At 42.5% G+C, this 14,755-nt stretch overlaps 1 protein-coding gene across 5 annotated transcripts; it reads right to left on the bottom strand.

The window, feature by feature from the left end:
• Window positions 1-2,918: 2,918 nt before the first annotated feature.
• Window positions 2,919-13,976, bottom strand: LOC309658760 (olfactory receptor 2T27-like). 5 transcript variants are annotated; one of them, XM_082457776.1, is made up of 4 exons: window positions 13,523-13,976; window positions 10,957-11,096; window positions 5,626-6,574; window positions 2,919-3,850 (listed from the first exon to the last, which is right to left on the bottom strand). In XM_082457776.1, the coding sequence occupies exons 2-4, from the start codon at window positions 10,983-10,985 to the stop codon at window positions 3,779-3,781; spliced, it is 1,050 nt and encodes a 349-aa protein (XP_082313902.1). In that variant the 5' UTR covers window positions 10,986-11,096; window positions 13,523-13,976; the 3' UTR covers window positions 2,919-3,778. The 5 variants fall into 5 exon arrangements, 4 of the variants coding, with proteins under 4 accessions (XP_082313902.1, XP_082313901.1, XP_082313900.1 ...); XM_082457775.1 differs by having other exon boundaries at window positions 10,957-11,089; XM_082457777.1 differs by having other exon boundaries at window positions 2,921-2,938; window positions 3,774-3,850; window positions 10,957-13,976.
• Between the last annotated feature and the right edge of the window lie 779 nt (window positions 13,977-14,755).

Here is a 14,755-nt window from a genome sequence, read left to right as displayed (position 1 = left end):
ATGTTTATTAAAGAATTGAATCAATTATTAATGTTTCAATGAAGAAAGCATGTGGCACAGATGGTCTCACTGTTGATTTCCACCATAGATTTAAGAAATAATAGCAGTTCCCCACAATCTTTCCAGAAAATAAGAGCAGAGGGAACAGCATTATCTTGGCCAATTCCAAACTCAGGTAAAGAAATTTCATCAATGGAAAACTACGGACTAATATCTCTTATAAACATAGATGCAAATTGAAACCAAAATATATAAAAAGAATTATATACCATGACCAAGTGAGATTTATTTCAGGTATGAAATTCTGGCTCAACATTTGAAAGTCACTCAATGTAATCTACCTTATTAAAAACCTAAAGAAGAAAAATAATATGGTCAATGATACAAATAAAAATCAATGATACAATATAAAGTATTTCAAGATTTCCAACACTCATTCATAATAAAATCTTTCATCAAACTAGGAGTAGAGGGAAATTTCCTCAACTTGATAAAGAAGATCTAAAAATATAAAGAAATTAATAGCTACCCTATTACTTACTGGTGGTGAGAGAGAGACTTAGTAGTGAGACAGAGAGACTGCACATTTTCCTCTTAGATCAGAATCAAGAAAGGTGCCCTATTGCAAAAGGCAAGAAAATGGAGTAGAAGGCCGATTCTAGCAAGGCACTGGTGTGGAGAGGGTGGCCAGCTGAGGAAGGTTATAAACTCCAGACCAACGTGTCACCTCTCAGTGGCAGAGTCTGCCTAAAGTCCGAGCAGGAAGGAGATGATAAATGGGGGCAGGGTTGTGGTGACCCTCTGCTTTAGTCCAATGATGAACGCTCCATATTGGAGTCATCATTTGGACATAGTGGACATTTTATAGGTTTTGGGGTCTGGACACCAGCATGGTCATCATGATTAAATGAAGCATTGTATTGCAAAGTGCTTTTTTAAATTGTGGTAAAATACACATAACATAAAATTCGCCATTTCAACAATTTCAAAGTGCACAACGAAGTGGCATTAGTAAATTCACAATACTGTGCCACCATCATTACTACCTAGTTCCAGAACTTTTTCATCACCCCAAAAGGAAACCCTGTATTGCTTAAGCAGTCACACCACATTCTCCTCTCCTCCCAGCCTTTAGCAGCCACTAATCTATTATCTGTCTCTGTGGATTTGCCTATTCTGGAATTTAATAAAATGAAACCCTACAATATGTGGTTTTTGTGTCTGACGTCTTTTATTTTAGCACAACATTTTCAAGGTTCATCCTTGAAAGCTGTTTTAGCATGTATCAATACTTCATTCTTTTTTATGGCTGACTAGTATTCCATTCTATAACTATATCACATTTTATTTATCCATTCATCAACTGATGGCCACCTGGGTTGCTTCCACCTTTTAGCTATTATGAATAATACTGCCTTGAGCATTCATGTACAAGTTTTTGCTTGAATACCTGTTTTCAATTCTTTTGGGTGTATATCTGGGAATGGAATTGCTAGGTTATAACATAATTCTATGTTTATCTTTTTGAGGAACCACTATACTATTTTCCACAACAGCAAAATGCTTTTAATCTGTACATTTCTAAAAAATATGTTTTCTTGGGGTTTATAATTCAGAATTAGTTCTAAATTAGTCTTTTAAAAGGGAAAAAAACTGGCCAGACACATAATTTAAATTAATTTAATAATTGTTTACTGAGTACCTACTATGTACCAAGAATGATCTAAAAATTGAAGATACATTAGTTAAAAACAGACAGAAGTTCTGCCCCAGGTAGGTCTTGCCTTATTAGGTACATGTAGAAAAGCTGGCTTTAATGTATGCTGATAATTTCTATTTGTTTCATTGTCTTATCAACTTCACTCACAAATTCAGAAGTATATTCCCAAGGGGGATCTCACAGAGTGAGTTCAAATGAAAGTTTTGGTAAGGGTATAGTTAAATGAGCACATCATATCTTAAGTATTATGTCCTTTGTCTTGGGAAGGATTTGGTAATTGTTAGGGACCTTTGTCACTTTCTCCTGGGTCATCAATATCTCTCCCCCATTTTCTTCTCAGGCAACAGTATTTTCTACTGTGCTGAGATCTTCCCTTTTCATTTCTGGAATTTAGCTTCATGCTTCTCCACTTTATTTTGGCATTTCTCATGTCTAATAGAGCTAGGCTTCCCCATGTCACTTGGCAAAGATTCCTTGCTGGCTCATTTTAAAAATCTTCCCATTTTCATGTTTTCAGGTACTACTAAAAGAAAAAAGCTAGTAGCTTACATCATAAATTGGAAATTCTGTGATGTGTATTTTCTTAAGTGCCAGGTCTAATTAGAGTGTGCCATTTTTTCTACGTGGAGATCAGATTCTCACAGTCACTTATAGCCCCCATGTTGTGTTCTGGTGTGTGATTTCTGGCATGCTTAACTTACTTTTCAGGAGGCTTTTTTCCTGGCATTCCAGCAGTGTGGGGCTACACAGTGATTCCCGCCACACTGTGAAAAGGGTCTGCTCTCTTCCTGTCACTTCTGTGGTGTGAAAATTTGTTAATTAGGATGAGGTTCACTGCAAGTGCAGAAAACAGAGTGGTTGATTTACTACATGACTTCAGGAACTCAGTTTCCTTCCTTGTTGTTGTTCTGATAGTCTCATTTCCTGGCTTCTACCTCATATTCGAAGATATCTGCTGAAGCTCCATTTCTCATGACTACATGTCAGCCAGGAGGGAAAGGTGGTGGTGTGGAGAGGAGTGTGACTCTGCCCTGACATCTGTGGACCCTGCTGAATGGCTACATTTACGCTTATGGTACACCGGCCAGAGCTTAGGTACATAGACATACCTTGCTGCATTGGTAACTGGGAAATATATTCCAGGTGGTATCTGCTTAGTTGAAATTGGGGTATGTTTATAAAGAAAGCCAAACTGGATATCTTAATATAGCTTGCTCTCTGTAGCACAGGAAGGGATGAGCAGACAGATTATTTTTTACTTGTTAATGATCAAAGCTTGCTCACATATTTCATGAGTGTGAGGTCAGATGCGTCAATAATTGCAAATTATGGCTGTCTTCTTTGTTTGGGCAAGTGCTAAGGAGTTAACGGTCATGCTTACAGAGTATGGGGTAGAAGACGGTGGTGGTGAAGGGGATCCTGTTCTGGAATTAGATGATGGGGATGTTATTATGAGATCTTGGCCTCCACATAATCCTTTGGAATACTCATTCTCCCTTTAGTGAATTACCTCTTGGGAAGAGAATGTGGTGAAAGTGTTTGGGTGGGAACGCACTTCTCTATGCTGGTCTCAATTTTTATTAAGAATCAATTAATTAATCCAGCTGCAGTAAAAGAGATGCAGATTGGGCTTTCAGGATGGATTTCTGGCCTCTGAAGACTTTTAGAGACGTCTTAAAAATATATAAAGTGATTGAGATATCACTTATGGTAGTTGCCTGATATAAGCAAAGACTTAGGATAGTAAAGTATGGGCTAATTTGGAGGTACAAGACTGCAATCAGGGATTATTCCTTCCTTCGTCCCTGCCTCCCTGCTGCCTTCTTCCTTCCTTTCTTCGTTTTCTAATACTTATTGAGGCTTTACAATGTGTCAGGTGCAATGCTAGACACTGTGGTGAAGTCATGAAGTCTCCCTGCTCTCATGAGGCTTACAGTACTGGGAGGACACAGACTTAATTGAAGAACTAATGGCTAGGAAGGAAATGGGACATGTGCAAAAGAACTTGACTTAGTTTGGGATTTTGGAGAAGAATTCCTTGAAGAGATGATACCTGAGCTAAGGAAGGAAGGATTCTAAGCCCAGAGGAGAAAGCAGCATCCCAGGCAGAGGAACAGCTCTGGAAATGACCTGGAAAGAAGGAGCAGAGGAGGAGAATTCAGGAGAAAGAAACATGAGATGAAGCCAAGAAGACTGCACTCTTCAGGGCTTTGTAAGCAATGGGAAAGATTATTTGTTTTATCTGAGAACATTCATTAATTCATGTAGTCATTCTTCAATATTTGATACATACCCACTATGTGTCAAGTGCAAAGACAACATTTGCCCTCATGGAGCTTACCTTATAGTAGGAGAAGACAGATGGTAAGCAATATATGTACGTAAAAATATATCACGTGTTAGATGGTGACATGTGTAAGAACAACGGCAATTGCTAAAACGGTTTAAGGGGAGGTTATGGAGTGAAGTTGTGGCAAGTAGTTAGATTTGTGTTCGGAGATCTCTTTGACTACATCTTGATAAAACAGTTGTGGTTTTGCATGTGAGGTGGGGTGAGAAAGGGTGCACGGAGACATGTTTGGAAATTCCTGCATCATCCACTGTATCTTTGGACTATGGTAGTGGTAGCTGCAACCTTAAGGAGTACACCTTGTAAAAAGGTATGGATTGGCATTCAAATGGATAGGACTTGGTGAGAGATTGAATGTGGGTGGTGATGGAAACCTACTGACCTGGTAAGGCATTCACTCATTTACCAGACATGAAAGTGAGATCATGCCTTTGTTTCTTGGCATGATGAATTTGGGGTGCCTTTGAAACATCCAGTAAGGTGTTATGGTGGAATTGGGTGGTAAAGATCTTGGAGGAGACATCTGGTTGTTCTATAAGTATGTGACCAACTTCAGTGTCAGCTGGTAACTGAAGCCATGGTCTTGAACGAGAGTGATGAGAGAGAGAGTGTGCACTGAGAAGAGAAGGGTCAAGCACCACGTTCTGAGGCACTCATCACTTAATGGGAAGGAGTGGGCCAGAAGTAGGGGGAAATCCAGAAATGTGGTGTCACTGCCAAGGGAAGAGAGATTTTCAAGGAGGAACTAGCAACAGTGCCAACGCTGTTGGGATGAGGTAAGAAAATCTTCTTTAGGTTTACCCATTCATTCAACAGGTATTTATTGATGGACTCTGTGTACCCGGCACTCTTCTAGGAACTGAGTACAGCATTAAAGATCAAAGCCTCTGTTCTCCTGAACTGCACATTCTAAAGAGAACAAGAAACATAGAGTGCACAAACAAAGTTAGAAAAAGATGGTGGGATGGGGTGGGAATGCTATTTTGGACAGGGTGGCCAGTGTAGGCATCTCTAAAAGGTCATATTTGAGCAGTTCCTAAATGAAGTGAAGGAGAAAACCATGCAAAAAATGTGGGGGAAAGTGCCCATGCATCGAGAACTCTGCTTTGAAGGACCCATAGGTAAGATTGTGCCTAGGAATTCTGAGGAACAGCAAAGGGGTTATTGCGGCTGGAGGAGAGGGAGAACTGAGAAATTTGAGGAAAGAGCCAGAGATTAAGGGCTTTAGGAGCCCTTTGGAGAGAATGGGAAGTCCTTGGACATTTAGTGACATAGAGATGATGAGTGATTGCTGCTTTGGACAAGGGATAGATGGAGAAGCCAGACTGGAGTTTGTTGAGGTGGGAAAGGTGGGTGGACATGAATCATTTGGACATCTTTCTGAAGAGAAGTGTGGGATCTGGAAGGGAATGGGGAGTGTCCCTTTCACTTTTCCACATGTGGATGTGGGCCTCTTCTCATCCCGGAAGGAAATCCTACTATGGGCTCCTGGAGCCAAAGGCACATCTTAGAGGTGGGGATCCCTCTCTCCTGGGTCTTAAGCAGTCCTACTCACCCCACACTTCCCTATGACCTTCTTCATTGCTCCTGTCACTTCCTTGTTCCTGAGGCTGTAGATGACAGGGTTCAGCATGGGCGTGAAGACCGTATAGAAGACGGACACTACATCATCCTGACCAGGAGAGTGGTAGGATGCAGGTAACATGTAGGTGTAGATAAGGGGCCCATAGAAGAGGTTGACAACTGCCAAGTGGGAGGAGCAGGTGGCCAGGGCCTTCCAACGTCCCTCCGCAGAGTACATCTGGAGCACAGCTGCCAGGATTAGGGCGTAGGAGGTGGTGATGAATGCAATGGGCACCAGGAGGACCACCACGCCCGTCACAAAGAGCACCAGCTCATAGATAGCCGTGTCAGCACAGGCCAACCTCAGCAGTGAAGGCACCTCACAGAAGAAATGCGCGATCTTCCTTGAGCCGCAGTAGGGGAACTGCAGGGTCAGTGCGGTCTGGATGGAGGAGTTGAGGGACCCTCCCAGCCACGAGGCAGCCACCAGGAGAAGGCAGGTCCGGCGGCTCATGAGCACCGGGTAGCGCAGAGGGTTGCAGATGGCCACGTAGCGGTCATAGGCCATGAGGGCCAGCAGGATGCACTCTGTGGCCCCCAGGAACATGAAGAAAAACATTTGTGCCCCACAGCCTCCAAACGAGATGCTTATCCATCCAAAGAGGAAGCCTGCTATCATCTTGGGGACAGTGACTGAGGTGAAGAAGATGTCCAATAAGGACAGCTGGCTGAGAAGGAAGTACATGGGCGTGTGGAGCCGGGCGTCTGCCCAGATCAGGAGGACCATGGCAGCGTTGCTGGCCATGGCAAGTGTGTAGACGACCACTACCATGCTGAAGAGGAACAAGTGCATCCGGCTGTCATTAAAAAGGCTGGTGAAGACAAAGCCGGTGGCGGAGGAGTGGTTCCAAGAGCCCCTGCCTGCCTCCTGCTGAGCTTCACTGTGGGGAGGAAAAATGAACTGGCTCACCAAGGGCGCAGAAGCATCCAACCCGAGTCAGAGAGAAGGTGATGGATGAAAACGGCAGAAAGTAACTGGCGAGGCTGGCTAAGGGGCTGTGGGGGTTCTTGATAATATAGTTGCAAATTTTTGTAGGGTTAACATTATTTCACAGTGAGAACCTACTATAAAAGTCATGGCATGCAGCCAAAGCACTGCTCAGAGGGGAACTTAAAACACAAAATGCAAATGTTCGAAAAGAAGAAAGACTGAAAACCAATGATCAAAGTTTCTATCTCGAAAAGCTAGAAGAGAAACCACAGCAAGTTAGAACACCTTATGTTTTGCAAAATATGCATACTTAGCAATATTTACAATAAATAAATAAATAAGCACACAGGAAAATTTTTTTTCAATGAAACATTTACTCTCATGCTTAATCGGAGGACTAGATCCACACATTATGTGAATTATGTGGTTCAAAATTCTTATTTACTTGAGGATTCAGGTGATGCATTTCTCGTAGAAATAGATGACAGCCTGTGACTGGGGCTGACAAGGTGTGTTTTATCAGCTAGCAGACCTGTGTCTTGCCTTGTTTCCCTTGTCACTTTGTCCCTCAGGAGTCCCAGACACACTCTTTGTTCTCAGATGCAGTAATTGCTCTTACATGGGTTTCTGGCAGTATGTTGTCCTCATCTTCATAACTGTCACCTCGTTTAAGTGGTCTCACTAGAGCTAAGTCTTATTATCTTAGTAAGAAGATCGCTTTTAAAATTTTTGGTAGTGAATGGGCCTCATTGTAAGTATAAATCTGTAGACTTCATGGTAGGAGTAGGGAAATCAGGTTCAATGTTTCCCTTAGGAAGGATCTGGGGACCTAAAGTTCTCCTTTCTTGAATTACATTTATTCAGGTAAAGTCAATTTCAATAAATGTCAAGTTAAGCTATGATGGGAAAGAAGTCACCCTAAGGCAGTTTTGAAAGGTGTAGACATGGGAAAAACTCCAACCACTTGCTCTGCTGTAAGAGAGCCTGGGGAGAGTTGCCACCAGGCAAATTCCATGAGCCTTCGAGGCCTCTAGGCTCTTTGGTGGTTCCAGGGTCCCAAATCCTAGGGAATGCTTGGAATTTTGCTTTGTATTTCTGGGCTTGAGTTTGATAGCAAGTGACTTAAATGGAGAGATTGAAGAGAAATAAATTGCCCAGTGTTCTATAATGAGTTGAGAATGTGGGAGAATGTTGGAGCTGGTGGACACCACTGGGTCACTGAGACAGGGCTGGAGGAGCAGCAAAGTGTTTCAGAGGCACAGCATGTCAGAGATGTGAGAGACTATGGCCTTTATCTGCATGTCCTTCAGAATCACTAGCAGGGCTGTACAATCGATGGAGATATGTATTTCCCGTTTCCCTGAATCTTCCCTGGGAGTGGGCCCTGAGCACCTGTACTTCTCAAATCTCCCACGCTACTCTGATGTGTGGTTTGAGACCTACTGCCCACATCTCATGGTTGAAGGTGTAAAGGAACTTTGAAGCCAGGACTTGCCTTAGGTCTCACAGTAGATCACAGGGAAATCCTCTCCTCAGTGCTTGTCCTGGCTCTTCCTGCTATGCCATGGGGCCCCTCTTATCCATGGCTTTAAACTCCACCTTTTCCAGGCTGCTCACACTGGGCACACAGATCCCTTAGAGATGAATCAAATACACTCAGAGTGTAGCAGGGTCTACTCCCAAAACCTGTCTCTGAAGCTAAGCACAAGAAGTTAACACTGTTAAACCCAAACATTCAAGATGAGCTTTTAGTGAAGATATGACATACTGCATCTATTTTCTCTGTTTTATGATGCTTTGTTGTCTTGACTCCTTGCAGACCAGGGAAGAACTGCCCCTCTTAGGGTTAGCCAATTAATAGAGATAGTAAACAACTTTCCCTGGAAAATGACTTTGATGTGAAAACAAACCATCTGCCTCCATTTACCAGGCTCCTGCTGTCCAGGAAACTATCCTTATGCCCCAGATCACCACAGGGCCAGGTCCCAGACAACGAGAGACCACCCTTGTAGCCCAAAGCCCACCAAAATTATTCAAACTAACCCTAAACCTCCTCAGCTGCTTACCCTGTCTCACCCAATTATCCCCCCAAAAACCACATTAAAGGCTTTTACCTATGCTTTCCCCCACACCCACCTCCTTCTGCCTCCTTACCAACCCTAGTTTTTTCCTGCGTGGTGTTGTGTGGTATGACATTCCTCCTTCTCTTGGGAACTGTGAGTAACAAACTATCTTTTCAATGGCAATCATCTACTGATCTGTTCATCTCACCATATCCTGCATAAAAACAAGTTCTCGGGTACATTTAAAATATTCCCCCAAAAAGAATTTCCTTATGTTGTCCCTGTTTTGGAAAACTTATAGGCACAGCTTGTGTTGTTTGGTGTCTCAAATGGCTCAGAACCAGTAGATTTTACAGCTGTAACGACCGTAGTCCAACATTCCCATTTTTTTCCATGAGCAGCGTGAGCCTTGGTCAACATATTTTTGATTTTCTAGGCCAGATCCAAAATCCTCCTAACTGTTCTAGAGTAGGCTTTCTCAACCTTGGCCCAATTGAAATTTTAAGATAGATCATTGCTGTGGGTAGGGGGCACACTGTCCTGTGCATTGCAGGACATTTAGCAGCACCTTGGATGCTTCCATTAGATGCCAGAAGTATTCAATCCAAGTTGTGACAAACAAAAGTGTTTGCAGACATTGCCAAATGTCCTCTAACAGGAAAAAGTTGTACCCAGTGGAGAACCTCAGCACTAGAACTCCACCATAAGTTACCTTTCTTTCCCTTTCCCCCTTCTCTAAGGCAAATGAAAAAGAATAAGAGCTCACCGGTATAGAATCTGTAATAATTTGAGCCAGATGTGGCAGAATGTCTGTTGCAGGTTTTACCCAGTTTTAAACCATTGTGCTTAAGGAATTAGTCTCTGTGGTCAGGTAGCTTGGGTTCAAGCCTCAGCTCCACCATTTCCCAGCCCTGTGACTTGGACAGGTTCCTCAGCCTCAGGCTCCTCATCTCAAACATTGTTGAGAGTATTAATTGGTTAATACCTGTAGAGTGTTCTTTGGGTACAGTCAGGCAGAAGGAATGTGCTGTTTAAGTGTCGGCTGCTATTAATGGCACGACTGTTACCACTTTTATAACCTTGAGCCTCTGCTTATCTCCCTGTAAAATGGGTCATGAAGCTCGTTTCTCAGGGTTATGGCAAATGTTGAATAAGAAAAATGTTGAGGTTGTGCCTTTTGCATAATACGTAGTCAATAAATGTTAGAACTCTTCCTTTCCTCACTTAAGAAAATTAGTTTTGCAAAATAATCATACAGTCAACACTTGTACCTGCAAAGAGCCCCTAGTCCCTTCCACCTGGAGGTTTCCTTTCTACAGGTTTTGTTCTCAGAAGCCTTGAAGGGGGTTCTGTATGTTGTGATGGGGTGGGCTTTTCTACTGCACACGGGATCTCCCATCTAGATTGGAAATTTCCTGTGATGAGGGACTCTGTCCTTTCCTTCTTTTATATTTCTCCACAGAATGTGGTTCCCTGTGGCCCTTGGCCAATGTAGGATGTGTATGGTGAGTAGATGAAAGAAACACACGCATCCACAAAACACTATTACCTCTATGGCCATCCTCTGGCATAGCCATCTGAATTCAACATCTGCTCTCTGGAGTTGTGCATGAGCACCTGCATCCAGAAATGCTTTTTTTGGTTGTCCTGACACTGTTTATTTTTCTTCTCATGGCAGTTTTTCAGTATTGACACACACACATCTGCATTGCAGTGTATGCAGTGAATGTGTGTGTGCATGTGTGTGTGTGTGTCTCAGAATCATTATTTAGGGTGATTCCTTTTCTTTGAGACTGTTCCCAGGAAGAAGAGGATATGATTTTCTATTCTTGCATCTTCTAGCTTGCTTAGATCTGAACTGGTACCCAGCAGGCATTAAAGAATTACTACAGTGAACAACCAAAAAAGGAATGCTCAATGTGAATGACCATTTTGTGTCGTTGGCTATATCTAGCCCAAGTCTTCATTTTCTCTCTTATGATTTTTCTGTACTGATATATTTTTTTATTCCTCTGCAGTTGGACTGATTTTTCTTTTTTGTAAAGCATAACATTGGTTTTTACAGTTTAAGATATCTACTTTTTGGAGAAGTATGGTATAAAAAAACAAACAAAAACATCTTCCAGATTGTCAGAGATGTTAAATTTTGCAGTTTGACAGAGGGGAAGTTGTAGATTTGCCCGTTGTCAATTATGGGGCTGCATAAATTGAGGTAAGAGTTCTAAACTACTTCCCCATCTCTCCATCTCCAATTTCATCCCCTACTCACCTCACATTTTCCCAGTCTGCAGTCTCCATGTGGAGCCTCAGTCTCCTGTTGACTTTTTTACCTCCTGGGCTCCAGGCTGAGGTTCAGAAACCAGGGCAGGTCCCTCGGAGAGTCCTCATGGAGAACTTGAAAGCTGAAGCCTGAAATCCATCTCCTTTCAATAGGGCATGCCTAAAGGTTTCCTGTTTTTCCCTTAGAGCCCCATCTTTCTACAATATAACCCATCCACCTTTACCATGATTAGTGTGAGCTGCTGCCCTGTCCCTAGTGCTCCTTTCAATTTCAGAATGCCATGCTTGAAAAGCTTTTGTAACTGAATTTGCCCCATTTTATCACCCACAGATGCAAGGATTGCACAATTCCATGTAAGCCAGTGCTCATGATTTAGCTGTGCTTTTGAGACTTACAGGACATATGTGCTAGGAAGATATAAATTGCTTAGCCCCAAATTACAGATAAGGTAATGGCATTTAGAGCAGTAGTTCCCAAATCTGTCTGCACATCGGAATTATCTGGGGAGCTTCAAAATACTGATTCCTGTGCCTCATGCCCAGAAGGAGAGATTGAATTGATCTGGGATATGGCTGAATTGTTGGAAGGTTTAAATGATTATCAGATGGTTCTAATCTGCAGACAAATCTGGAAACCACTAAATTAGGGATTTCACAAACATGCCAGATATGCCAAATGCTGGCACCCACGTATCCTTAGACCAACATGTGGTCCTTAGATCAGTAACATCAGCCACTTGCTTAAAATGCCAATTCTCAGGCCCCACCCCAGACCTATCAAATCAGAAACCCTGGGCGGCAGCTCAGAAGTCTGTTTTAACAAGTCCTCCAGTTGGTCTCATGATTGCTAAAGTTTGAGAACCACTGCTCTAGTCCATATGTTCTCAACCAGTGGTGATTTTGCCCCCCCCCCAGGGGACATTTGTCAATGTCTGAAGACATTTTTTTGGTTGTCACAACTAAAGGGAGGGGTGCTAAAGGTGTATAGTGGGAAGAGGCCAGGGGTGCTACTAAACACAGGGGTGTACAGGACAGCCCCCCAACAGAGAATTAACTAGCCCAAAATGTCCATAGTGCCAAGACTGGGAAAGCTTTCTCTTGGTCACTCTGATTTCCTGGGTGAGTTTTGCCCAAACTTAAGTTCCATAAAGGTATTCCTATTCCATGCTGCATGGAGCAGAATGATGAGCAGTGCATATTGTGGCAACTGAATGAGGCTGTTGAGTGGTTAAGTGAATGAACAAGACCACCACTCATGACAGAAGTAAAGGGATAGACCAAAGCTCATCCAGTTGACTAAAGGAGATGCTTTTGAAGTTGTGAAAATTCACACCTATTTCGAGCATCAAAACAACCTCAGCCTGAGTTTTATAGGATCCAAACAGACATGGTCAGGTGTTTCCTAAGCAATGGGCAGGTTGGCACAAACTGCCAATTTCACTGATGAGTATTTGAGGTCGTTAGATATACCCAGAAACACTGGTAGGTGTTTTTACTTTATAACACAAGGATGGAATCAGGCTATCACAGATGTGGCTCAGGCTGAATGAGGAAGAAACTGCCACTATACCACCTCTTGCTATTAGCCTGATTTATGGACAAAATTTCCACAGCTCTGCTTTGTTTAATGTTCTGTAATTGTGGCCAAAAGCTGAACTCAGTGTCAGGGAGACAATGAGCAGTTTGGTCACCTGTTGAAACAGGTGTTGAGACAGGTCAGAGGATAGCGGTGGTGAGGGGAGAGGTAAGCATCTCTTTGTTCCACAGTTTAACATGATGTTGGGATTTCTCAGCACTGCGGTCTCTAGACACCCATGGTTTTAATATTTCCACCTACCAGTTTACTGTGTGCCGGGATTGTGCTCAGTGTGCTAAATGCATGTGTTGTGCATAGGCATTGTTATCTGTGTTTTACAGAGTAGAAAGCCAAGATTCAGAGGATGGCCGATGCCAGAGTGGGGGGTTCAAACCCAGTCTGACCCAAAGCCACTACTTGTGGCACCACATCATTTTGTTTTGACAACCTTCTGACTGCTCTCTGAAATCTCACAGCTGCAAAATTCATGTGTGACTCGTCACCAAATGCCAGCCTAAATTCAAGGAATTACTTTTAGAAATGCCAGTTAACAGACTGACTTTAACCTCGAGCCAAGTGATTTACAAACTCTGCTCCAATAAAACCTGGATGGATCTATCTTAGAGAATGCTCCGTAACGGAACCACTTTGCTGTACACCTGAAAATAACACAATATTGTAAATCAACTATAATTCAATTTTAAAAAAAGGATTTTTAAAAAACCTAGGTGGAAACATCTAAAGAAACTTCTTACAGACAGGAGAAAAGAAGGTGGAGGGTGACTAACCACAGTTCTTAGTTCTCCTCTCCCACCAGCACTTTAACGAAGTCCCCCTGATTAATGAATATAGAATGAGATGGATTACAGGAAGGATGTCCTGGCAGAGAAAGCTGTTTATTTCTGAAATAGCTGACTGAGGCAGACTGTGGCTCTCCATCCTTTGGGATTCTTTACAAATAGGGGAGCAGACTCCTTACCTGTGTGAATACCTGAGGCCCTGCTGTTGGACAGGATGTCTTCCAAAACTGAGAGCTGTAATTCTCTCCTTGTTGGCGCCTAAGTATTTCCTAGGGATTTTATATGCAGGCAGTTAAGTAGCTTCAGAAAGAAGACACAATCTATATTGAAAAGAATTCTAAATAAGAGCAAGTGTCAAGGTCTGAGATAAAGTTCCTGGTTTCTGGACAAGTTGGGGCTTCTCTGAAAAAAACACACAATTACTTCCTTAGCCATAATGCAGTGTCTTCAGGGGCTCCAGGCCGCCCGCACTGTTTCAAACCCTTATAAACACAGTGGGGCAGACTTGGGAATTGTTGGTTAGATCAACACAGATCATCTCTGTGTCTGAGGGAAACTGCTCCCTAGTCAGCAATTAAGAGATGTGGAGAAGCGTCTTCCCCTCTTTCCTCCCTCCCATCCTCCCTCCCTCCCCCTCCTTCCTCCTTTCCTTCCTTCCTTCCTTCCTTCCTTCCCTCCCTCCCTCCTTCCTTTCCTTCCTTTCTTCCTTCCTTCCTTCCTTTCTTCTTTCTCCCAAATATCTCCTGAAGTTGCTTTTAGTTATAACTCTTTTTTTTGGTCCTGTTGTTCTAATGGGTTTTTATTCCTTAGTTGTGAAAGCAATCAGAATGGGAAGCAAACTATTCTTATCTCCCATTTCGTATTAGACACAACACATTATTTTTTATTATTATTATTATCCTCTTAGTAACTTTATGAAGTAGGAAATAGATTGTTATTTTACACATGAAGAAATACAAATTCAGAAGGTTAACTAGCTTCGTGCTCAAGGTCATCTGCCCAGCAGATGGCAGATCTGGGGTGTGAACCCAGGTCTGGGTCTTGGTGGAGACTATGAGTTTTCTTGTCTATCATGCAGCCAGTATGTGCTATGTGTAATTCATCAGTCCTAGATGGATATGTGGGAATTTAGGTCATATTAACATGCATGGACCCCCATGATGTGGCTGTTTGGTGGTTATGTCTACACAGGTCTATTAAACTGACATTTTAGAATGAATCAACCAGTTATTTCAGTGAAAACAATGGCTTTGGGCTATTTCTCAACAAAATTCATCAGATGTTTGATTGTTTTCCAACCAATAGCCTATCTCTGAATAATATAAAAGTTACAAAATATGATCTATATCTAATATCTCATTACTTGATTACTTCATTTTTTCTTTAGGCAACTGTGCATGTGTCAAACATTT

This window comes from Balaenoptera physalus, assembly GCF_965194825.1.
Source record: "Balaenoptera physalus genome assembly, chromosome: 3".
Lineage (NCBI taxonomy): Eukaryota > Metazoa > Chordata > Mammalia > Artiodactyla > Balaenopteridae > Balaenoptera > Balaenoptera physalus.
This window is presented reverse-complemented; position numbering and strand designations above follow the sequence as displayed.